Source organism: Anthonomus grandis, chromosome 17 (genome assembly GCF_022605725.1).
Source record: "Anthonomus grandis grandis chromosome 17, icAntGran1.3, whole genome shotgun sequence".
Lineage (NCBI taxonomy): Eukaryota > Metazoa > Arthropoda > Insecta > Coleoptera > Curculionidae > Anthonomus > Anthonomus grandis.
Window position 1 is genome coordinate 19683139 of NC_065562.1, and position 24304 is coordinate 19707442.

The 24304-nt window shown below is 32.0% G+C and overlaps 4 protein-coding genes across 7 annotated transcripts in view; 3 read left to right on the forward strand and 1 right to left on the reverse strand.

Moving 5' to 3' along the window:
* Positions 1–658: 658 nt before the first annotated feature.
* Positions 659–15322, forward strand: LOC126746376 (DNA-directed RNA polymerase II subunit rpb1-like). Of its 2 annotated transcripts, XM_050454607.1 has the most exons (6): positions 659–825; positions 891–1016; positions 11033–11833; positions 13863–13889; positions 13945–13992; positions 14745–15322. In XM_050454607.1, exons 1-6 carry the CDS (start codon positions 771–773, stop codon positions 15266–15268), a joined length of 1581 nt encoding a protein of 526 aa, XP_050310564.1. In that variant the 5' UTR covers positions 659–770; the 3' UTR covers positions 15269–15322. The 2 variants fall into 2 exon arrangements, with proteins under 2 accessions (XP_050310564.1, XP_050310565.1); XM_050454608.1 differs by lacking the exon at positions 13945–13992.
* Positions 15323–16034: 712 nt separating this feature from the next.
* Positions 16035–18066, forward strand: LOC126746314 (pescadillo homolog). 2 transcript variants are annotated; one of them, XM_050454492.1, is made up of 4 exons: positions 16035–16686; positions 16740–17462; positions 17525–17673; positions 17731–18066. In XM_050454492.1, the coding sequence occupies exons 1-4, from the start codon at positions 16128–16130 to the stop codon at positions 17977–17979; spliced, it is 1680 nt and encodes a 559-aa protein (XP_050310449.1). In that variant the 5' UTR covers positions 16035–16127; the 3' UTR covers positions 17980–18066. The 2 variants fall into 2 exon arrangements, with proteins under 2 accessions (XP_050310449.1, XP_050310448.1); XM_050454491.1 differs by having other exon boundaries at positions 17525–18066.
* On the reverse strand, positions 18051–22608 carry LOC126746315 (protein pelota). Its single transcript, XM_050454494.1, has 6 exons — positions 22431–22608; positions 22082–22325; positions 21158–21635; positions 20910–21102; positions 20749–20855; positions 18051–18374 (listed from the first exon to the last, which is right to left on the reverse strand). The coding sequence occupies exons 1-6, from the start codon at positions 22469–22471 to the stop codon at positions 18280–18282; spliced, it is 1158 nt and encodes a 385-aa protein (XP_050310451.1). The 5' UTR covers positions 22472–22608; the 3' UTR covers positions 18051–18279.
* Positions 22609–23439: 831 nt separating this feature from the next.
* LOC126746411 (TNF receptor-associated factor 4) overlaps positions 23440–24304 on the forward strand; it is a 31204-nt gene continuing 30339 nt past the window's right edge. The window contains exon 1 of one of the 2 annotated variants that reach the window (XM_050454667.1): positions 23440–23610. In XM_050454667.1, the coding sequence (XP_050310624.1) occupies positions 23534–23610 (77 nt within the window). In that variant the 5' untranslated portion in view covers positions 23440–23533. Of the gene's footprint in view, positions 23611–24122; positions 24283–24304 lie in introns of those variants that run through there. The other variant, XM_050454668.1, reaches the window with a different exon arrangement.

The following is a 24304-nucleotide window of genomic DNA, read 5'->3' on the forward strand; positions in this document are numbered from 1 at the left end:
TTTGTTTATTTAAATTTGATATAATTATATATTAATGAATATTTAATACAAAAACAGTGCCACTAGATTGGGAATTATGGACCAAAAACGGTGATTTTTCAAAAGAATTTCTTACTGGTAAGCTGTGTGGGGTGGGCGGGGGGGGTAAGGGTAAGACTAATAAAAAGCGGTTTTTTGCAGAAAATCATTGCCTGATAAAAAAATGCGTCATCTTTAAATGGTATACGATATACCATAATTAAACTTTTATGAAATAATAAAGCTAAAGAAACATTCTTTTTCTTCTTATTTTTTATTAATGATATTTTGCAATCATTGCCTGATAAAAAATGCGTTGTTTTTAAATAGTATACCATATACCATACTTAAACTATATAGGTAGATCCCGTGTAAAAATTTCTTCATTTTTTTTTAAATAAAAAAATTTTAAAAAATTGCAGAAAAAAACCCAAAATAGTCATGAAAAACAATTAAATAATATAAAAAAAAAAAAAAAATACTTAATAAAATACAGCTTATTCGCGATACTCAATACATGTATATCGGAAAATTATATTTTTTTTTAATTACAACCATATTTTCGAATGTTTAATTACCCTACCACCACGATTACCCTTATCGACAAACGACCCAATTAAACAAAAAAAAAACTAATAATAATAATAAGTCAACTCACCTTGGGGAGTTGACTCATATTCAAAGACCTACCGTTGGAACGTACAGTCGAGAACGTTCGTAGAACTTCTATAGAACATTTACAGAACATAGAAATGAAGAATTTTTTCCAGTTCCTTTTGGTGGTTTTACTGTCGACACTTGGGGCGGGTAAGTAAACAGTCGAGGGTATGACAAATGTTGGACTTAATAAAATTTTTTTTTTTTCGGGTAAGATTGTGGTAGACCTCCCTTGCTTGCTCCTAGTGCGATTTTCAGAGGAGGTGCAAATGCTCCCAGTGCAAATTTCCATGCGGATTTTAGTAGGGGTGCTAGTGCGGGAAGCAATGGCGGTCCTAGTGGTAAGAAAGTTTAGCCCTTCAAAGCTCGCTTGTTTTGAGTTCTAGGAAAAAAATGTATTTTATGTTTTTTTTAGGCCCTTTTAAGGGCTACCTAATGCAGTGATCAAATTGATCCTGTCTAGCATAGAACTTGAGAAAATGGTGGAAAACTTAAAATCACTTATGTGATTTTTTAGGCTTCCTATTTGGAAACTTATTATTTTTGTTTTTGCATTATGTAGTACTTTGAATTCCCCATCGAAAAGCTTCTAATAACTTTTTGTGAAAAACTAACAGGGAGCGAGTTATTGCCATGGTTCACCTAAGAAAAAGAAACATTATTGTATTTTTTTACAAAAAAACTAAAATTTTTAGAAAAAAATGTTTCAAATAAAAGTTGTTTGGAATAGCTCATGTTACTCAAAAGTGAAAAAATTTTGATCGTATCTATGATAGAAGCCGAGAAAATTGAAAAAAACCAAAAATCACAAATGTGATTTTTTGGCCTTCCTATGGGGAAATTTATTTTTTTTATTTTTGAAGAGTATACTGCTCGAAATTCTCCACTGAAAAGGTCTCTACATAATTTCTCAAAAAAAGGGCCAAAAGGAAGTTATTTGACATTTTTACATTAAAAAAAATTGTTATGAAATTTTTTGGAAATTTTACAAAAAAAAACTAAAAATCTTAGAGAAAAATGTTTCAAGTAAAAGTTATTTAGAGTAATCAATAGTACTTAAAAGTGAAAAAAACTTGACTCTATCTATGATAGCACTCGAGATAATGGCAAAAAACGAAAAATCACAAATGTGATTTTTCCGCCTTCCTATAGAGAAATTTAAATTTTTTATTTTTGCAAAGTATACTGCTTAAAATTCTCCATCGAAAAGGTTCCTATAGAATTCCTCGAAAAATTAGCCAAAAGAAAGTTATTCCACTTTATTACATAAAAATAATAATTTAATTCATGGGATGAAAAATAAAGCCTATAAATGAACTTTATTTTTTTACCAAACAACTAATAACATTAGAGAAAAATTTTTGAAGTAAAAGTTATTTGGAATAATGTATAGTATATAAAACTGAAAGAATCTTGATTTTATCTATGATAGAACTCGAGAAAATGGCAAAAAACCAAAAATCACAAATGTGATTTTTTAGGCTTCCTATGAAAAAAATATTTTTTTTTAATTTTTTTAGAATATACTACTCAAAATTTCCCATGGAAAAGCTTTCTACAACTTTTTTTGAAAAATTAACGAGGAGCGATTTGTTTCGCTTTTTTGCCTAAAAAAAAGGAAGGATTTTGAAAATTATTTTAATTTTTTTACAAAAAAACTAAAAATTTTAGAGAAAAATGTTGTAAGTAAAAGTTGTTTGGTACAACTCAAAGTATCTAAGAATAAAAAAAACTTGATTCAATCTATCATAAAATTTGAGATATTGCCAAAAAGCTGAAAATCACAAACGTGATTTTTTAGACTTCCTATGGGAAAAGTATTCTTTTTTATTTTTGCAACGTGTACTACCTAAAATTCTCCATTGAAAAGCTCTTTATAACTTTTTACGAAAAACCAACCTAAAGCGAGTTATTTCCAGTTTTTTCGAGAAAAAAAATTTTGTTAAAATAAACTTTATTAATTTTTTACAAAAAAACTAGCACTCTTAGAGGAAAATGTTTCAAACAAAACTTATGTAAATTAAATCGGAGAATCCAAAAATGCAAACAGTTTAATTATATCTATGATAGAACTCGAGAAAATGGCAAAAAACCAAAAATCACAAATGTGATTTTTTAGGCTTCCTATGGAGAAATTTATTTTTTTATTTTTGCAGCGTGTACTACTTAAAATTCTTTATCGAAAAGCTCTTTATAACTTTTTACAAAAAACCGACCAAAAGCGAATTATTTCCAGTTTTTTCGAAAAATAAAATTTGTTAAAATAAATTTTATTAATTTTTTACAAGAAAACTAGCACTCTTAGAGGAAAATGTTTCAAACAAAACTTATGAAAATTGAATCAGAGTATCCAAAAATGCAAACAATTTGATTATATCTATAATAGAACTCGAGAAAATGACAAAAAACCAAAAATCACAAATGTGATTTTTTAGGCTTCCTATGAGAAAAATATTTTTTTAAATTTTTGCAGCGTGTACTTCCTAAAATTCTCTATCGAAAAGCTCTTTATAACTTTTTACGAAGAACCAACCTAAAGCGAGTTATTTCCAGTTTTTAACAAAAAAAAAATCTTGTTAGAATAGACTTGATTAATTTTTTACAAAAAAACTAGCACTCTTAGAGGAAAATGTTTCAAACAAAACTTATGTAAATTAAATCAGAGAATCCAAAAATGTAAACAGTTTAATTATATCTATGATAGAACTCGAGAAAATGGCAAAAAACCAAAAATCACAAATGTGATTTTTTACACTTCCTATGGAGAAATTTAATTTTTTATTTTTGCAGCGTGTACTACTTAAAATTCTCTATCGAAAAGCTCTTTATAACTTTTTACGAAGAACCGACCAAAAGCGAGTTATTTCCAGTTTTTAACAAAAAAAAATCTTGTTAGAATTAACTTTATTAATTTTTTACAAAAAAACTAAAAATCTTTGAGAAAAATGTTTCAAGTAAAAGTTATTTAGAGTAATCAATAGTACTTAAAAGTGAAAAAAACTTGACTCTATCTATGATAGAACTTGAGATAATGGCAAAAAACGAAAAATCACAAATGTGATTTTTATGCCTTCCTATAGAGAAATTTAAATTTTTTATTTTTGCAAAATATACTGCTTAAAATTCTCCATCGAAAAGATTTCTATAGAATTTCTCGAAAAATTAGCCAAAAGAAAGTTATTCCACTTTATTACATAAAAATAATAATTTAATTCATGGGATGAAAAATAAAGCCTATAAATGAACTTTATTTTTTTACCAAACAACTATTAATATTAGAGAAAAATTCTTTAAATAAAAGTTATTTGGAATAATGTTTGGTACATAAAACTGAAAGAATCTTGATTTTATCTATGATAGAACTCGAGAAAATGGCTAAAAACCAAAAATCACATATGTGATTTTTCACCCTTGCTATGGGAAAATTTATTTTTTTTATTTTTGTAGAGTATAGTACTCAAAATTTCCCATGGAAAAGCTTTCTACAACTTTTTTTGAAAAATTAACGAGGATCGATTTATTTCGCTTTTTTGCCTAAAAAAAAGGAAGGATTTTGAAAATTATTTTAATTTTTTTACAAAAAAACTAAAAATTTTAGAGAAAAATGTTGTAAGTAAAAGTTGTTTGGTACAACTCAAAGTATCTAAGAATGAAAAAAACTTGATTCTATCTATCATAGAATTTGAGATAATGGCAAAAATCTGAAAATCACAAAAGTGATTTTTCACCCTTCCTATGGGAAAATTTTATTTTTTTATTTTTTCAAAATATACTACCCTGAATTCTCTATCAATAAGTATATTATGACTTTTTCAAAAAAACCAAGTAAAACCGAGCTATTATCCCTTTTTTCCAAAGAAAACTTCATTAAAACTTGCAATAAAATAAAAATCTTGAAATTACTGAAAATTAACTTTTTTTATTTACGAAAAAAAAACAACTCTTAGAAAAAAATGTTTTAAATATTACTTATGTAGAATAAATCGGAGTATCCAAAAATGCAAAAATCTCAATCATATCTGTGATAGAACTGGAGAAAATGGCAAAAAACCAAAAATCACAAATGTGATTTTTTAGACTTTCTATGGGGAATTTTTTTTTAAAATTTTTGCAGCGTGTACTTCTTAAAATTCTCCATCGAAAAGCTCTTTATAACTTTTTACCAAAAACCGACCTAAAGCGAGTTATTTCCAGTTTTTTCCAAAAAAAAAATCTTGTTAGAATAAACTTTATTATTTTTTTACAAAAAAACAAGCACTCTTAGAGGAAAATGTTTCAAATAAAACTTATGTAAATTAAATCAGAGTATCCAAAAATGTAAACAGTTTAATTATATCTATAATAGAACTCGAGAAAATGACAAAAAATCAAAAATCACAAATGTGATTTTTTAGGCTTCCTATGGAGAAATTTATTTTTTTATTTTTGCAGCGTGTACTACTTAAAATTCTCCATCGAAAAGCTCTTTATAACTTTTTACGAAGAACCAACCTAAAGCGAGTTATTTCCAGTTTTTAACAAAAAAAAAATCTTGTTAGAATAGAATTTATTAATTTTTTACAAAAAAACTAGCACTTTTAGAGGAAAATGTTTCAAACAAAACTTATGTAAATTAAATCAGAGAATCCAAAAATGTAAACAGTTTAATTATATCTATGATAGAACTCGAGAAAATGGCAAAAAACCAAAAATCACAAATGTGATTTTTTAGACTTCCCATGAAGATTTTTTTTTTTATTTTTGCAATGTGTACTACTTAAAATTCTCCATCGAAAAGCTCTTAATAACTTTTTACGAAGAACCAACCTAAAGCGAGTTATTTCCAGTTTTTTCCAAAAAAAAATTCTTGTTAAAATAGACTTTATTAATTTTTTACAAAAAAACTAGCACTTTTAAAGGAAAATGTTTCAAACAAAACTTATGTAAATTAAATCAGAGAATCTAAAAATGCAAACAGTTTAATTATATCTATAATAGAACTCGAGAAAATGACAAAAAACCAAAAATCACAAATGTGATTTTTTAGGCTTCCTATGAGAAAAATATTTTTTTAAATTTTTGCAGCGTGTACTTCCTAAAATTCTCTATCGAAAAGCTCTTTATAACTTTTTACGAAGAACCAACCTAAAGCGAGTTATTTCCAGTTTTTAACAAAAAAAAAATCTTGTTAGAATAGACTTGATTAATTTTTTACAAAAAAACTAGCACTCTTAGAGGAAAATGTTTCAAACAAAACTTATGTAAATTAAATCAGAGAATCCAAAAATGTAAACAGTTTAATTATATCTATGATAGAACTCGAGAAAATGGCAAAAAACCAAAAATCACAAATGTGATTTTTTACACTTCCTATGGAGAAATTTAATTTTTTATTTTTGCAGCGTGTACTACTTAAAATTCTCTATCGAAAAGCTCTTTATAACTTTTTACGAAGAACCGACCAAAAGCGAGTTATTTCCAGTTTTTAACAAAAAAAAATCTTGTTAGAATTAACTTTATTAATTTTTTACAAAAAAACTAAAAATCTTTGAGAAAAATGTTTCAAGTAAAAGTTATTTAGAGTAATCAATAGTACTTAAAAGTGAAAAAAACTTGACTCTATCTATGATAGAACTTGAGATAATGGCAAAAAACGAAAAATCACAAATGTGATTTTTATGCCTTCCTATAGAGAAATTTAAATTTTTTATTTTTGCAAAATATACTGCTTAAAATTCTCCATCGAAAAGATTTCTATAGAATTTCTCGAAAAATTAGCCAAAAGAAAGTTATTCCACTTTATTACATAAAAATAATAATTTAATTCATGGGATGAAAAATAAAGCCTATAAATGAACTTTATTTTTTTACCAAGCAACTATTAATATTAGAGAAAAATTCTTAAAATAAAAGTTATTTGGAATAATGTTTGGTACATAAAACTAAAAGAAACTTGATTTTATCTATGAAAGAACTCGAGAAAATGGCTAAAAACCAAAAATCACAAATGTGATTTTTCACCCTTGCTATGGGAAAATTTATTTTTTTTATTTTTGTAGAGTATAGTACTCAAAATTTCCCATGGAAAAGCTTTCTACAACTTTTTTTGAAAAATTAACGAGGATCGATTTATTTCGCTTTTTTGCCTAAAAAAAAGGAAGGATTTTGAAAATTATTTTAATTTTTTTACAAAAAAACTAAAAATTTTAGAGAAAAATGTTGTAAGTAAAAGTTGTTTGGTACAACTCAAAGTATCTAAGAATGAAAAAAACTTGATTCTATCTATCATAGAATTTGAGATAATGGCAAAAATCTGAAAATCACAAAAGTGATTTTTCACCCTTCCTATGGGAAAATTTTATTTTTTTATTTTTTCAAAATATACTACCCTGAATTCTCTATCAATAAGTATATTATGACTTTTTCAAAAAAACCAAGTAAAACCGAGCTATTATCCCTTTTTTCCAAAGAAAACTTCATTAAAACTTGCAATAAAATAAAAATCTTGAAATTACTGAAAATTAACTTTTTTTATTTACGAAAAAAAAACAACTCTTAGAAAAAAATGTTTTAAATATTACTTATGTAGAATAAATCGGAGTATCCAAAAATGCAAAAATCTCAATCATATCTGTGATAGAACTGGAGAAAATGGCAAAAAACCAAAAAACCACAAATGTGATTTTTTAGACTTTCTATGGGGAATTTTTTTTTAAAATTTTTGCAGCGTGTACTTCTTAAAATTCTCCATCGAAAAGCTCTTTATAACTTTTTACCAAAAACCGACCTAAAGCGAGTTATTTCCAGTTTTTTCCAAAAAAAAAATCTTGTTAGAATAAACTTTATTATTTTTTTACAAAAAAACAAGCACTCTTAGAGGAAAATGTTTCAAATAAAACTTATGTAAATTAAATCAGAGTATCCAAAAATGTAAACAGTTTAATTATATCTATAATAGAACTCGAGAAAATGACAAAAAATCAAAAATCACAAATGTGATTTTTTAGGCTTCCTATGGAGAAATTTATTTTTTTATTTTTGCAGCGTGTACTACTTAAAATTCTCCATCGAAAAGCTCTTTATAACTTTTTACGAAGAACCAACCTAAAGCGAGTTATTTCCAGTTTTTAACAAAAAAAAAATCTTGTTAGAATAGAATTTATTAATTTTTTACAAAAAAACTAGCACTTTTAGAGGAAAATGTTTCAAACAAAACTTATGTAAATTAAATCAGAGAATCCAAAAATGTAAACAGTTTAATTATATCTATGATAGAACTCGAGAAAATGGCAAAAAACCAAAAATCACAAATGTGATTTTTTAGGCTTCCTATGGAGAAATTTATTTTTTTATTTTTGCAGCGTGTACTTCTTAAAATTCTCCATCGAAAAGCTCTTAATAACTTTTTACGAAGAACCAACCTAAAGCGAGTTATTTCCAGTTTTTAACAAAAAAAAAATCTTGTTAGAATAGAATTTATTAATTTTTTACAAAAAAACTAGCACTTTTAGAGGAAAATGTTTCAAACAAAACTTATGTAAATTAAATCAGAGAATCCAAAAATGTAAACAGTTTAATTATATCTATGATAGAACTCGAGAAAATGGCAAAAAACCAAAAATCACAAATGTGATTTTTTAGACTTCCCATGAAGATTTTTTTTTTAATTTTTGCAATGTGTACTACTTAAAATTCTCCATCGAAAAGCTCTTAATAACTTTTTACGAAGAACCAACCTAAAGCGAGTTATTTCCAGTTTTTAACAAAAAAAAATCTTGTTAGAATTAACTTTATTAATTTTTTACAAAAAAACTAAAAATCTTTGAGAAAAATGTTTCAAGTAAAAGTTATTTAGAGTAATCAATAGTACTTAAAAGTGAAAAAAACTTGACTCTATCTATGATAGAACTTGAGATAATGGCAAAAAACGAAAAATCACAAATGTGATTTTTATGCCTTCCTATAGAGAAATTTAAATTTTTTATTTTTGCAAAATATACTGCTTAAAATTCTCCATCGAAAAGATTTCTATAGAATTTCTCGAAAAATTAGCCAAAAGAAAGTTATTCCACTTTATTACATAAAAATAATAATTTAATTCATGGGATGAAAAATAAAGCCTATAAATGAACTTTATTTTTTTACCAAACAACTATTAATATTAGAGAAAAATTCTTTAAATAAAAGTTATTTGGAATAATGTTTGGTACATAAAACTGAAAGAATCTTGATTTTATCTATGATAGAACTCGAGAAAATGGCTAAAAACCAAAAATCACATATGTGATTTTTCACCCTTGCTATGGGAAAATTTATTTTTTTTATTTTTGTAGAGTATAGTACTCAAAATTTCCCATGGAAAAGCTTTCTACAACTTTTTTTGAAAAATTAACGAGGATCGATTTATTTCGCTTTTTTGCCTAAAAAAAAGGAAGGATTTTGAAAATTATTTTAATTTTTTTACAAAAAAACTAAAAATTTTAGAGAAAAATGTTGTAAGTAAAAGTTGTTTGGTACAACTCAAAGTATCTAAGAATGAAAAAAACTTGATTCTATCTATCATAGAATTTGAGATAATGGCAAAAATCTGAAAATCACAAAAGTGATTTTTCACCCTTCCTATGGGAAAATTTTATTTTTTTATTTTTTCAAAATATACTACCCTGAATTCTCTATCAATAAGTATATTATGACTTTTTCAAAAAAACCAAGTAAAACCGAGCTATTATCCCTTTTTTCCAAAGAAAACTTCATTAAAACTTGCAATAAAATAAAAATCTTGAAATTACTGAAAATTAACTTTTTTTATTTACGAAAAAAAAACAACTCTTAGAAAAAAATGTTTTAAATATTACTTATGTAGAATAAATCGGAGTATCCAAAAATGCAAAAATCTCAATCATATCTGTGATAGAACTGGAGAAAATGGCAAAAAACCAAAAATCACAAATGTGATTTTTTAGACTTTCTATGGGGAATTTTTTTTTAAAATTTTTGCAGCGTGTACTTCTTAAAATTCTCCATCGAAAAGCTCTTTATAACTTTTTACCAAAAACCGACCTAAAGCGAGTTATTTCCAGTTTTTTCCAAAAAAAAAATCTTGTTAGAATAAACTTTATTATTTTTTTACAAAAAAACAAGCACTCTTAGAGGAAAATGTTTCAAATAAAACTTATGTAAATTAAATCAGAGTATCCAAAAATGTAAACAGTTTAATTATATCTATAATAGAACTCGAGAAAATGACAAAAAATCAAAAATCACAAATGTGATTTTTTAGGCTTCCTATGGAGAAATTTATTTTTTTATTTTTGCAGCGTGTACTACTTAAAATTCTCCATCGAAAAGCTCTTTATAACTTTTTACGAAGAACCAACCTAAAGCGAGTTATTTCCAGTTTTTAACAAAAAAAAAATCTTGTTAGAATAGAATTTATTAATTTTTTACAAAAAAACTAGCACTTTTAGAGGAAAATGTTTCAAACAAAACTTATGTAAATTAAATCAGAGAATCCAAAAATGTAAACAGTTTAATTATATCTATGATAGAACTCGAAAAAATGGCAAAAAACCAAAAATCACAAATGTGATTTTTTAGACTTCCCATGAAGATTTTTTTTTTTATTTTTGCAATGTGTACTACTTAAAATTCTCCATCGAAAAGCTCTTAATAACTTTTTACGAAGAACCAACCTAAAGCGAGTTATTTCCAGTTTTTTCCAAAAAAAAATTCTTGTTAAAATAGACTTTATTAATTTTTTACAAAAAAACTAGCACTTTTAAAGGAAAATGTTTCAAACAAAACTTATGTAAATTAAATCAGAGAATCTAAAAATGCAAACAGTTTAATTATATCTATAATAGAACTCGAGAAAATGACAAAAAACCAAAAATCACAAATGTGATTTTTTAGGCTTCCTATGAGAAAAATATTTTTTTAAATTTTTGCAGCGTGTACTTCCTAAAATTCTTCATCGAAAAGCTCTTTATAACTTTTTACGAAAAACTAACCAAAAGCGAGTTATTTCCAATTTTTTCAAAAAAAAAAAATCTTGTTAAACTAAACTTTATTATTTTTTTACAAAAAAACTAGCACTCTTAGAGGAAAATGTTTCAAACAAAACTTATGTAAATTAAATCAGAAAATCCAAAAATGCAAACAGTTTAATTATACCTATAATACAACTCGAGAAAATGGCAAAAAACCAATAAACATAAAAGCAGTTTTTCACCCTTCCTATGGGAAAATTTAATTTTTTTATTCTTGCATCATATTCAACCCCAAATTCCCCATCAAAAACCCTCCAACAACTTTTCCGAAAAACCAAACCCCAAGCGAGTTATTCAACATTTCCCCCCAAAAAACTTTCTATTTCCAGTCTCCGTGTCATTCAAAGGCGGCCTAAGCCTCTCGGGCCTCATCCAGAGCCTCTTGAAACTCCCGATCAACATTGGAAAATTCACCCTGAGGACCGAATACAAGCTACTGCTAAAAGCCCCCTTCCAGTTGGTATCCAGATCGGTAACCCTCCTCACCAACGTCCTGCAAGGAGCGGAAAACATCCAGGCCAACGTGATCTCCCAGATCCTGGCCCTGTTCCAGGAGGTCTTCGCCCAATTGGTCGACGTCCTGGTCAACTTGGGAGTGCTGCAAGGAAAAACCATGGAGGAAATCGTCAGTTCCCTAGTGGGAATTTTCATGAAAATCATCAACTTCTTCACCAGTCAAGAAAACCAAATTAGCGCGAACATCGTCGATAGCATCGAGAGAATCATTGGGGCCTTAAGAATTAGGGAAATCCTCGCTCGAGTATCCAACGCCCCTATAGTGAGGGAGGTCGTCACTTTACTACTCACTATCCGTAACCAAATCCAGACGACTTATCAAAGTCAAATTGACGAGCTAAAGTATTTACTCAGGACCCAGTTCGAGCAGCACAAGGACTTCTTCCAGCCCCTCCTGGATAGTATTTCCAGTAGGATTCTGATCGTGACCAACGCCCTCCAGGCCCTTATCAGCGGAGACCTTCCGGATTGTCCTGGAAAGACTGATCCGAGCTCACTGCCCACCGGAAGTTTACAGTGGCAGTTGAACATTTGGTTGCAGCAGTTCAAGGTTAAACTGTTCAAGATCCTTGGGTTCAGTCGGTTGGCCGCACAGTCCGAGGAAAAACTGGATGGTAAGTTGCTACGTCACGTATGATGATCGTGTGGTCTTAGTGAAAGGAACTATGGAGTAGAAAATCAATGATTTCTTCCAGGCAGTTGAGTGTCTGGAAGATACTAACCACGCCCTTTGTTCGTTTAACTGGGGGTCACATAATAGAGTTACTAGGCAATTCTAGTTTTTTTCCAGGCAATTGTTGGAGTAATGAGAAAATTTATAGAGATGTTTTTGATAGAAAATCTTCCGCTCTATATTTTTGGTTACTATAAGTTTTTTCATAAATTAAGTGGTTTTTGAGTTACAGGCGTTTAAAATTTTTAAATCCAATTTTCTCTAAAACTATTATAGGTATGAGAAAAATTATAGATATACTTATAATAGAAAATATTTTACTCTACATTTTTAGTTATTATAATTTTTTCTATATATTAAGTAGTTTTTGAGTTAAACGCGTTTTAATTTTTCAATTCCAATTTTCTCAAAAGCTATTATAGCTATAGGAAAAATTATAGACATACTTTTGATAGAAAATCTTCCACTCTACATTTTTTGTTCCTATAATTTTTTTTATAAATTAAGTAGTTTTTGAGTTAAAGACGTTTTAATTTTTCAATTCCAATTTTCTCAAAAGCTATTATAGCTATGAGAAAAATTATAAATATACTTTTGATAGAAAATCTTCCGCTCTACATTTTTTGTTCCTATAGTTTTTTCCATAAATTAAATAGTTTTTGAGTTAAAGGCGTTTTAATTTTTCAATTCCAATTTTCTCAAAAGCTATTATAGCTATAGGAAAAATTATAGACATACTTTTGATAGAAAATCTTCCACTCTACATTTTTTGTTCCTATAATTTTTTTTATAAATTAAGTAGTTTTTGAGTTAAAGACGTTTTAATTTTTCAATTCCAATTTTCTCAAAAGCTATTATAGCTATGAGAAAAATTATAAATATACTTTTGATAGAAAATCTTCCGCTCTACATTTTTTGTTCCTATAGTTTTTTCCATAAATTAAATAGTTTTTGAGTTAAAGGCGTTTTAATTTTTCAATTTCAATTTTCTCAAAAGCTATTATAGCTATGCGAAAAATTATGGATATACTTTTGATAGAAAATCTTCCGCTCTACATTTTTTGTTCCTATAATTTTTTCTATAAATTAAATAGTTTTTGAGTTAAACGCGTTTTAATTTTTCAATTCCAATTTTCTCAAAAGCTATTATAGCTATGAGAAAAATTATAAATATACTTTTGATAGAAAATCTTTCACTCTACATTTTTTGTTCTTATAATTTTTTCTATAAATTAAGTAGTTTTTGAGTGAAAAGCGTTTTAATTTTTCAATTTCAATTTTCTCAAAAGCTATTATAGCTATAAGAAAAATTATAGTATTACTTTTGATAGAAAATCTTCCACTCTACATTTTTTGTTCCTATAATTTTTTCCATAAATTAAATAGTTTTTGAGTTACAGGCGTTTTAAACCTTCAATTTGATCCATGATTAAGTTGAATGCCTGGAGGAACTAGCCACGCCCTTCGTTCATAGACGGCGATCAAACCAACCATGGGCGTGGCTTCAAGCAACTTTATATAACAGACCACGCCCTTGTCACGTGATCATATGTCCTCCAGACATTCGTTAAAGAGGCAATATGGGAGTGTTGCTTCGAGGGCGTGTCTTGGATATACGAGGGGCGTGGCTATAGTTAAAACACACCATGGGCGTGGTTACAAAAGACCCCTAATGTAGTTTTTCCAGACAGTTGAGTGCCTGGGAGAAACAAACCAGGCCCTTTTATTCTTTTGACTGATATTAGCGGCCATCTTGAATTGCCACGTCATCAAACTTAATAATAATCATTATTTAGGCAAAAAAAAATTTTACGATGTTTACGTTTATGAAAATTAATTGACGGCGGCAACGTCGCTTCTTGATAGACCCCGCCCACGTCACGCTCTCAATCGGTTGATAGACCAATCAGGGTGTGCGGTGACGTAAGCCATTGTTGCCACTCTTATGATTTTTTCTTTTTTTTTTTCAGAAATTTCCACTCCACCCCCACCACCAGGTAACGATTTCTTTTGTTTTTTTAATTTAATTAAAATTCAATGAATGAATTGTAGATGGCGTTTACATCAGCGTTTTACCGCCCGTATTGGGTGTCTTGACGGGTGAGTTTTCTATACATTTCACAGCGTGAGGTTTATTTTTTTGTTTGTTTATTTGTTATTTATAATGCGGTCCGTGAGTATTGTGAAGTGTAGTGAAAATTCACCTATTTTGTTTTTTTTAATAATATTATAGCACCTTACTTTTTTTTTTTAATTTATCATTCATTTTTGTGTTTTTATTTAAATATTTTTTTTATGAAAGGTAAGTAAAGTGCTATACTATTTTTTTTCTTATTTTTTTTTTATTTTTTTTTTATTTTTTTTCTTATTTTTTTCTTATTTTTTTTTTTTTTTTTTTAGTTTTTTTTTTATTTTTTTTAAATTTTTTATATTTTTTTTTTATAAATTTTTTTTTTATTTTTTTAAATTTTTTTTCAATTTTTTATATTTTTTTTAATAATTTTTTTTAATTTTTTTAATTTTTTATAATTTTTTTTATAATTTTTTTTATATAATATTTATTTTTTTTCCAGACCGTCGCTAAGACCTCACCCAACCAGACACAAGAAATAAAATTAAATTGTACTAAGTGTGTATACCCTTTTTATTGCCTTAATATACATTCGGACTAACGATTATTTCATTTCACAGGCACCGCCACTTTTCGCACCATATGGCAACAGCGCTCACTTGATCAGGCACTAGACCACCCCCCACCTTTAAGCAGCCCCCCCATCCCGGCGACGTTGCCATATCAAACCTATAATAAACTGTTTCAAGAATCATAATTTTTTTTAAAATTAATTATTTAGCTGCTGCAACTTTCGATGGAACCACTCCTCCTCCTCCTCCTCATCTTTCTTCACCAGAACAAGACTTTGATGCAAGTGATACTCCACCAGCTCCTCCTGCTTTGATAGAGCAAACTACTCCTGCCCCGACTGCTCCTTTAGGAACAACCAGTGCTACTACTCCACCAAGTTCTTCTTTGTCAGAGCAAACTACTTCTGCCCCAGCTCCTTCTTTAGAAGCAAGCAGTGCTACACCAGTTGCACCTACTTCTTCGTCAGAAGAAACGACTCCTGCCCCGACTGCTCCCTTAGAAGCAACCAGTGCTGCAGCAGATGTAACTACTCCACCCACATCTCCTTTGTCAGAGGAAACTACTTCTGCCCCAGCTCCTTCACCTGAAGAAACAACTGCTGCTCTAAACGGAACTACTGCTGCTGCACCACCAGAAGCTACTGCACCAGCCCAAACTACTGTGAAAACTACCCATGCCCCGCCAGGACCAGTCACGATTCCGTCACAAGCCCCCACCACGCCCACGCCTTAATTGTTATATTTTTTTTTGTAAATATCCATGAATAAATTCAAATTTGCCGCCAAAGTGTGTTTATATAAAATATATGTCACCTGGACGTCAAATGCGAAAACAAGCGTAGAGTTCGACACAGTTAGAATAAAATTATTGTTTTTGAATTACGCGCCAAAAATTACCTGCCTTGGAATTAAATAATTGATTTAATTTAATTAAAGCTTTTACTGTTTTACTACAGACGGCACTGCTAAAAAAAAATATAGAAATCTGTAAATAACTCAATAATATTTACAGTTTTCTGTAATTAAAATGAAACGTTCTAGATTGAGGTTTCACTGCTTTACAACAGATGGCACCGCAAAAAATTACACAGTAATGTTTTATAGTTTCCTTTAATTAAAATTAATCTAATATAAAAACTTTCACTGCTTTAGGACAGATGTCGCCGCAATAAAAATCATAGAAATCTATAAAATGTTTATTGTTTTACTGTTTCCTGTAATTAAATTGATTTATTTTAAAAGCCTTCATTGACAGATGGCACTGTAATAAAATCATAGAAATCTGTAAATTCTTTAAATGTCATACTACATATGGCACCACATAGAAATCGCGAAACCAAATATAGAAAGAAAAGTTTCCTTGGATTTCTTTTCAATGCTAATGGACGCTTCTAATAAATTAACGTGTTTCATTAGCAATCTACATAAGAAAAACTCAATTTAAATTGGCAACACCGCCCCATACTACTGTCAATTTTGACAGCTGTCAACTGTCCACCTACCCCAACTTAACCCCACTTTCTTCACGTGCATTGTTTGTTTTTTTTGCCCATAACGCAATTCCACATTTATTAATTAAAAAAAAAAACACCATGGTAGCCAAAAGAAAGAAGAAGTACTCCACCGGCGAGGGGGCCCAATTTATCACCCGTAAGGCGGCCCTAAAAAAGCTCCAATTGTCCCTAAACGACTTCCGAAGACTGTGCATCCTCAAGGGGATCTACCCCCGGGAACCGCGTAACCGAAAAAGGGCCCAAAAGGGGCACACCGGCATTAAGACCCTGTACCACGTCAAAGATATTCAGTTTCTGTTACACGAGCCGATCATTTGGAAGTTGAGGGACTATAAGATTTTTAATAAGAAAGTGGGACGAGCCAGGGCGATTAGGGACTTTGAAAAGTTGCACAAGTACCTCAACAATCATCCGACCCTCAAGTTGGACCATATTGTCAAGGAGAGATACCCGACGTTCCAAGATGCTTTAAGGGATTTGGACGATTGTTTGACTTTGTGCTTTTTGTTCAGTACGTTTCCTTCGATTAAGCATGTGCCCAGGGACCAGTCGGCTCTATGTCAGAGACTTACCATGGAATTTTTGCATGCTGTTATCGAAGCCAAAGCATTAAGGAAAGTTTTTATTTCAATTAAAGGTAAGAATAGTGTAATTATTGTGATTGTTTAGATATATCATTGGTCCCCTCAGGTTACTATTATCAAGCGGAACTAAGTGGGGAAACAGTGACTTGGATAGTGCCCCACCATTTTTCATACGAGCCGCAGCAAAAATCCGAAGTAGATTTTAAAATTATGTCCACTTTCGTGGAGTTTTACACCATCCTCTTGGGGTTCACCAATTTCCGGTTATATCATAAATTGAACTTGCACTACCCCCCAAAGTTTACCTCGATTTCACAAGCGGATAGTGACAAATCTTTGGTGGACGAGCAGGCTTTTGTTGCAGAAAGGGTGTGCGCCTTAAATTACCCGATTGCCAAGGTTTCTATGGATAATCCAGAGGATGAGGTCGAAATTGACCAGTTTAATATGGAGGATAATCCGGAGAAGATGGAGGAGGCCCGTCTGGAAGCCGAGAAGGTGAAGAAGCTTAAAAGCCTGTTTAAGGGGTTGAAGTTTTATTTGAACCGAGAGGTCCCCAGGGAGCCTTTGGTGTTTATAATCCGGTGCTTCGGCGGGGAGGTTTCCTGGGATAAGACTCTGTTTGTGGGGTCAACTTTTGATGAAAACGATGAGACTATTACGCATCAGATTGTCGATAGGCCTTCGATGCCTCATCAATACATTTCTCGCTACTACATACAGCCCCAGTGGATCTTCGATAGTGTGAATGCCCGAGAACTGCTTCCGGTTAATAAATATTTTATGGGGGAAGTTTTGCCACCGCATTTGTCTCCGTTTATTGATCCCGGTAAGGGTTGTTTTAAGGAAAATGGGGGGGTTTTAGGGTTAATTGTGTCTGATGGGTTTTAGCGAGGGACCAGCAGTACATCCCACCGGAAGAGAGAGCTTTGCATGACCCCTCACTTTTAGAGGAACAATATAAGAAGGATGAAATGGAGAATAGTGAGGAGGAGGAAGATGGACAAGAGGAGGTGGCTGAAGAAGAAGATGCCAATAAGGTGAGTCAAATTAAAGATTTGCTAAGTGAAATGTGTGTAATGGTTTTTTTTATGAAGTCCAAGTTGTCGGTGAGTACCGGTGAGGTGTACAAAGAAGTGCCTTGGGAGAAGAACCGACAGGAAAGGCAAGAGTACCGACTGAGAGAGAAAATGATTAAAAAGAAACACAAGAAGTTGTACAAGAGCATGATGGAGGGCAAGAAGGAGAGGGCCAAGGAGATCTGGTTGTTGAGGAAGAAGAGGAGGTTGCACGATGAAAAACTGGCCGGAGAAAAAAAGAAGAAGAAGATGAATGTTGCAGAGTGAACTTTTCATGTACGATCTTTATTTTGCTGTTTTTTTTTTTTAGGAAGGTTTAATAAATAAAACGAGCTTCATTTAACATATAGACAATCGGCTATATTTCATTCATTACCTGTATAAAGTTAAAATAAATAAAATGTACATTATAGAAAATACAGTTAAATAATGATTCAATTTAAGCAACAAATAAAACAATCAATCAATCGAGAGAAAATAAATAAAATAATTTTTTTGTTGAGGGGGGGACATCTATAAACACATTGGCCCCTTTAATTTTTTCGTAAAATTAACTACAAACAAAAATTAATTGGTGCCATCTCCCTCTTCCTCGCTGTCCTCGTCTATTTCGGGCATGGGGAAGCGAAGGATAGCAGCCACTCCGGTCAGTTGCTCGAGCTCTACATTGGAAAATTGAATTGAGTGTAACTCGGAAAGTTGTTGAGTTACAAGAATTCTTCATATATGAAAATGTTTGCAAAAAATCCCTGTAACTGTGAGTGAAAACCGCATTAAAATACCTCAAGTGGTTCTTGAGTTATTTGAGGTAGAAGTTGAAATTTTGTGTCACGAGTGATGCTTAACCGAAACTGCTCTGGATTATTTAATTTTGCACCTAAAGAGGTGGTTTGTATCAGGAATTAATCCTCAATAATCCCTCTAGATTGTCCTGAAAAAAATATTGAAATTCATCAAAAAGTTTTTGAGTATCACCCATGTGAAGTTTTGAAGTCTGGCTTATCGACCTTTAGGTCAACCCCTGGTAAAACTGAGTCTAACTCAGAAATTTATTGAGTTACAAGGATCCTTCGTATATGAAAATGTTTGCTAAAAATCCCTGTAACTGTGAGTGAAAACCGCATTGAAATTCCTCAAGTGGTTCTTGAGTTATTTGAGGTAAAAGTTGAAATTTTGTGTCACGAGTGATGCTTAACCAAAACTGCTCTGGATTATTCAATTTTGCACCTAAAGAGGTGGTTTGTATCAAAAACTCATCTCTAATAATCCCTCTAAATTGTCCTGAAAAAATTATTAAAATTCATCAAAAAGTTTTTGAGTATCACCCATGTGAAGTTTTGAAGTCTGGCTTATCGACCTTTAGGTCCACCCCTGGTAAAACTGAGTCTAACTCAGAAATTTATTGAGTTACAAGGATCCTTCATATATGAAAATGTTTGCAAAAAATCCCTGTAACTGTGAGTGAAAACCGCATTGAAATTCCTCAAGTGGTTCTTGAGTTATTTGAGGTAAAAGTTGAAATTTTGTGTCACGAGTGATGCTTAACCGAAACTGCTCTGGATTATTCAATTTTGCACCTAAAGAGGTGGTTTGTATCAAAAACTCATCTCTAATAATCCCTCTAAATTGTCCTGAAAAAATTATTAAAATTCATCAAAAAGTTTTTGAGTATCACCCATGTGAAGTTTTGAAGTCTGGCTTATCGACCTTTAGGTCCACCCCTGGTAAAACTGAGTCTAACTCAGAAATTTATTGAGTTACAAGGATCCTTCGTATATGAAAATGTTTGCTAAAAATCCCTGTAACTGTGAGTGAAAACCGCATTGAAATTCCTCAAGTGGTTCTTGAGTTATTTGAGATAGAAGTTGAAATTTTGTGTCACGAGTGATGCTTAACCGAAACTGCTCTGGATTATTCAATTTTGCACCTAAAGAGGTGGTTTGTATCAAAAACTCATCTCTAATAATCCCTCTAAATTGTCCTGAAAAAATTATTAAAATTCATCAAAAAGTTTTTGAGTATCACCCATGTGAAGTTTTGAAGTCTGGCTTATCGACCTTTAGGTCCACCCCTGGTAAAACTGAGTCTAACTCAGAAATTTATTGAGTTACAAGGATCCTTCGTATATGAAAATGTTTGCAAAAAATCCCTGTAACTGTGAGTGAAAACCGCTTTAAAATGCCTCAAGTGGTTCTTGAATTATTTGAGGTAGAAGTTGAAACTTTGTGTCACGAGTGATGATTAACCGAAACTGCTCTGGATTATTCAATTTTGCACCTAAAATGGTGGTTTGTATCAGGAATTAATCCTCAATAATCCCTCTAGATTGTCCTGAAAAAATTATTGAAATTCATCAAAAAGTTTTCGAATATCACTTGTGTGAAGTTTTGAAACTTTGATTATTGAAGATTGGGTCCACTCCTGGTAAATTTGAGTATAACTCAGAAAATTATTGAGCTACAAGGATTTTTAATATATAAAAATGTTTGTTATGAAACTCTGTAAGTGCGAGTGAAAACCGCATTAAAATACCTCAAGTGGTTCTTGAGTTATTTGAGGTAAAAGTTGAAATTTTGTGTTACGAGTGATGTTTAACCGAAAATGCTCTGGATTATTCAATTTTGCACCTAAAATGGTGGTTTGTATCAGGAATTAATCCTCAATAATCCCTCTAGATTGTCCTGAAAAAATTATTAAAATTCCTCAAAAAGTTTTTGAGTATCACCTATGTGAAATTTTAAAGTCTGGCTTATCGACCTTTAGGTCCACCCCTGGTAAATCTGAGTCTAACTCAAAAAGTAATTGAACTACAAGAATTCTTTATACATGTAATTGTTCAGTAAGAATTGGCTCAACTTTCACACAAAACCCCATTAAAATCCCTCAAGTACTTTTTAAGTTATCCTGAGAGACATGTTTGGACCGAAAGTGCTGTACCTCCCCAAATTTTTCACTTACAAGGACGTTTTATACATTAAATTGACACCTTCTACACTCTCCAAATATTTTACTAATACTTGTATAAAATGTACTTACGTTCTCCGGAGACATGCATACTGGAAAATATCCTCACATCCCCACCGGAATCCTTTACCGAGTCCACTAAATTAACATATTCTTTCCTTAACTTAATATCCTCACATCTGAAAGCAATAAACCTATAATTCACCTAAAAAACCCCAATATGCAAAGTGAACCTGAAAAGTTTATCGGAGATCAACAAAGTTTCAATAGCCTGAGCCTCGTTGGCTTTCTCAACATGTTTTTTCCCATAAAAAGCTTTGGCAGGTTCGCACTGTAGCATCGTATAAAACTGCTCGAGAGCCTTGACTTCACCTAAAGCTTTAGTGTCAGAAATCCGGCTCATGACAGCGGGATCTTGTAGCACCTCTTGAAAAAAACAAAAAATCAACAATAAAACACTAAAAAGACAACCACTACCTACCTTTCAGTGAGTGTTTGAACCCCGAAGACGAATGCACCAGCATAAACTTCGACTTATTGTCTAGCAGCACTTTATTATCGGTTTTGACGGCCATTTGGAACATGTACTCGAAGAATTGATCCCTGACAAAACCGGGGGAGGCGACCAGCACGCATTTCACCACGTCAAAGTCCACGTGTCTCAATATCGCTTGCATCACTTGCTCGTAGAACTTTGCCAAACCTTTCTCGTGCTGTTGGGCGAACCCCTTTCGTTTACGCGGGATGTTCACATCGATTTTTGCCCTGACCAGGGTCATACTCGAGGTTATCAAGCAGACATGAGCGAGACCCTCCTGCATTATCACCGCGGCTACATCAGCGGATTTAGTGGGGTCACAAGCGATTTCGATCCTTTCCAGTGCTACCGAGTCCCACTCGGGTTTGCAAAGTATAAATTTCCTGTTCAGTTCCAAGTCTAATGTATGGTACGCACCCATCTAAACAAGGGTCTTAGTTGTATGACATTTGAATAGAGAATTTATTTATGAGTCTTTAGATTGGAAAATTTGGGTTAGTTCTTGAATCGGGGATCTAGTTTGAGAAGTTATGACATTTTTTTTTGAACAAATTGTTGTTTTTCTCAAAAACTATTGGTTTCTCAATTTTCTTTATTAAGCATAAAAGTTGCTCTATTGATTGAGGCACATGACATTCTTTGAATCGAGTCTCTATCTCTAATAGCAAAGAAGTTATGAATGTCATTGTTTGAATCAAGTCTGTACCCCCTTATGGGTCAAAGAATTAAGAAATTTCTTGAAAATAACTTGAAACAATTATGATAGTAAAAGAAAAACAAACATAAAAGGGGAAACAACAATATACAAAAGCCACAACTAATAAAACTTGCCTAAAAAACACCTCCGGCTAAAACAAGGGTACTTACTTTAACATACTGGTTCTCCTCAATGTTTCTACCTTTCAACCGTAACATGCAGGCCTGAGTATCAAAATCAATACTTTCCACAGATATTGCCAAAGTAGTCCTGACCCTGTTCGAGGTGGAAGACCCTGTCGAAGACTCAGACTGGACTTTCCTAATAGTCGAGCTCTTAACCGAGTCACCCTCGGATATAAGGTTGTACGCGTGCCACATGTCCTCCGGTTCCTCAGGGATCAGAGTGACAACACTAAAAAAGACAGTTTTAAGGTTTAAATGTGTGTAAGAGCCGAGTGGTTCCATAAGGCACAAGCGACCTAACCTCAAAACATTATAAGAGAAGAACAACACTTACCCCTGACCCCCTTTATCGATATCTTTATGTAACAATTTCATTTTAATAATGCCGTAACCGGGTTCCGATGCACAAGTGTTTTCCTATTAAAAAATTGCATTATTTTCGTCTTTAATAAAAACATGACATTCGTTGCCAAATTCACTAATTTGTTGTTTTGGACATCGTCGTGGGCTGTCAATGTGACAGCTGTCACTGCACCAAAATTTACAACGTTGCAACGTTTACCAGTTGGGTAGGGTTTGGCGGGTAATTTAAATTGTTTATTTAGTTGCGTGGGGGCCGGTAAGGCACAGATGGGGTCACCGAAGTGCAAAATTTATGTGCCTAAAGACTGTATCGCCGCCGGATAATATGGTTTTTAATTAAATATGTGAAAAAATGTTAATTTTACGACAGGTGGACCTGACCGGTAAGGAGTTCGGCCCACACGAGCACCGACCAGGTGCCGAGACGTTTTTTTTTTGTTATATTATGATTTTCAACCAACGCACCTCGTAAGCAACATACCATCTTAGGTTCAAATTAATTATAAATTAGTTATTCGAGAAATAAGCGTTCATAGCGCAACGTTTTCATGCATTGTTCCATTGTTTTAGCACGTGTGAAGCGTGACGCGTTCAGTTACCTTTAAGGGGGGGAGCACGTGTCTTAAGCGTGCCATAAGGGCCTCCGCTGCTACGCTTCACGTATTACCAGGATACAAATAAATGGTTAAATTATAATACGTAAGCCTGGGGCAGCTGCATCGAGAATAAATCCGAATATATGTTACTTTTAAAGCCAATTAAAACGGAGAGATTCTTTATTCGAAAGAAACATTATAAGGAAAAAGGGTGCTTAGCACCTGGTGCAAAGGAATTCACACATGCCCAAGCAGCTGTGGTGTAATGTGCCCAAAATAATTTATAAGGGTCGAAGTAAAAAATGTGGCAACGTTGCATTGGGGCAAGTGACAGATGATGTTTGACATGGCGGCCATGTTTTGAAGGTTAACTGTACAAAAGTTCCTTATTTATTAAAAAAGAAAAAAAAGTTCCGTAAACCGTGTAACATGCAATAAACAATACAAATAGCAGGAAAGATCGCCACTGTGGGAAGGTATGCGAGGAATTTCACCGTATTGTTGCGATGAACGGACCGACCGACAGAGACTCTCGGAAGGCGTCTATAAATGCGGGTAAAATGCAATTTTAATTAGTTTATATAAAATTAAACTGCCGTTACTAAAGTGGCGACGGTCGTCTCGACTTAAATCGGGCACTTCCGTGGCGCCCTAATACAACGTTTAGAGGTTATACCCCCGCCATCTTGTTTAATTGACAAGCAAAATGGCCGCACGTGTACGACCAAATCTTTTATGTTCTATATACTTCCTAAAGAGACTCGAATGTTGTGTCGCAATTTTTTATGATGCACCCACTTAAACTAGATTTACTGTTAATTATAAAGAGAGAGCGAGAGAGAGAGGATTTAGGGCGGTAATAATGTGTAAAACAAAGAAGGCTAAGAGTGGTGGAGCTTTTATAAACAAAATGGTGCCTGTTTGCTAGTGACCTTGCGCCGTTGCCATATTTTAATTATTTTATTTTGAAACCCTTCGTGCACATACATAAGCTGACGGCGTTCATAACCCCGCCACATCCGGTATATACACACACACATAATAATATCCGAGAGGGAACTGTTTTATTCACCTGTTTAGTAACCGACGTGGAGAACGCGGGTTCGCGTGCTGTGTGCATTAATAAACGAGTTTTGCAATAATTTAATTTAATAAAGACAAAAAATTGACAGGTGCGAGGGTGTCCACGATGCCAGTGGGACTCGTGTACAGTTCCACTACCTCTAGGTGAGTCGCCATTTTGTTTTCT

Excerpts from the sequence above, each read along its gene's own strand:
- LOC126746376 (XM_050454607.1), top strand. The coding sequence starts at position 771 with ATGAAGAATTTTTTCCAGTTCCTTTTGGTGGTTTTACTGTCGACACTT. Across the intron at positions 1,017-11,032 it reads AAGCAATGGCGGTCCTAGTG|TCTCCGTGTCATTCAAAGGC; the intron begins GTAAGAAAGTTT and ends TTCTATTTCCAG. Across the intron at positions 13,993-14,744 it reads CGTATTGGGTGTCTTGACGG|CTGCTGCAACTTTCGATGGA; the intron begins GTGAGTTTTCTA and ends TTAATTATTTAG.
- LOC126746314 (XM_050454491.1), top strand. The coding sequence starts at position 16,128 with ATGGTAGCCAAAAGAAAGAAGAAGTACTCCACCGGCGAGGGGGCCCAA. Across the intron at positions 16,687-16,739 it reads AGTTTTTATTTCAATTAAAG|GTTACTATTATCAAGCGGAA; the intron begins GTAAGAATAGTG and ends TGGTCCCCTCAG. Across the intron at positions 17,463-17,524 it reads GTCTCCGTTTATTGATCCCG|CGAGGGACCAGCAGTACATC; the intron begins GTAAGGGTTGTT and ends GATGGGTTTTAG.
- LOC126746315 (XM_050454494.1), bottom strand. The coding sequence starts at position 22,471 with ATGAAATTGTTACATAAAGATATCGATAAAGGGGGTCAGGG. Across the intron at positions 22,326-22,430 it reads ATCGATAAAGGGGGTCAGGG|TGTTGTCACTCTGATCCCTG; the intron begins GTAAGTGTTGTT and ends TGTCTTTTTTAG. Across the intron at positions 18,375-20,748 it reads TATGCATGTCTCCGGAGAAC|AGCTCGAGCAACTGACCGGA; the intron begins GTAAGTACATTT and ends TTTCCAATGTAG.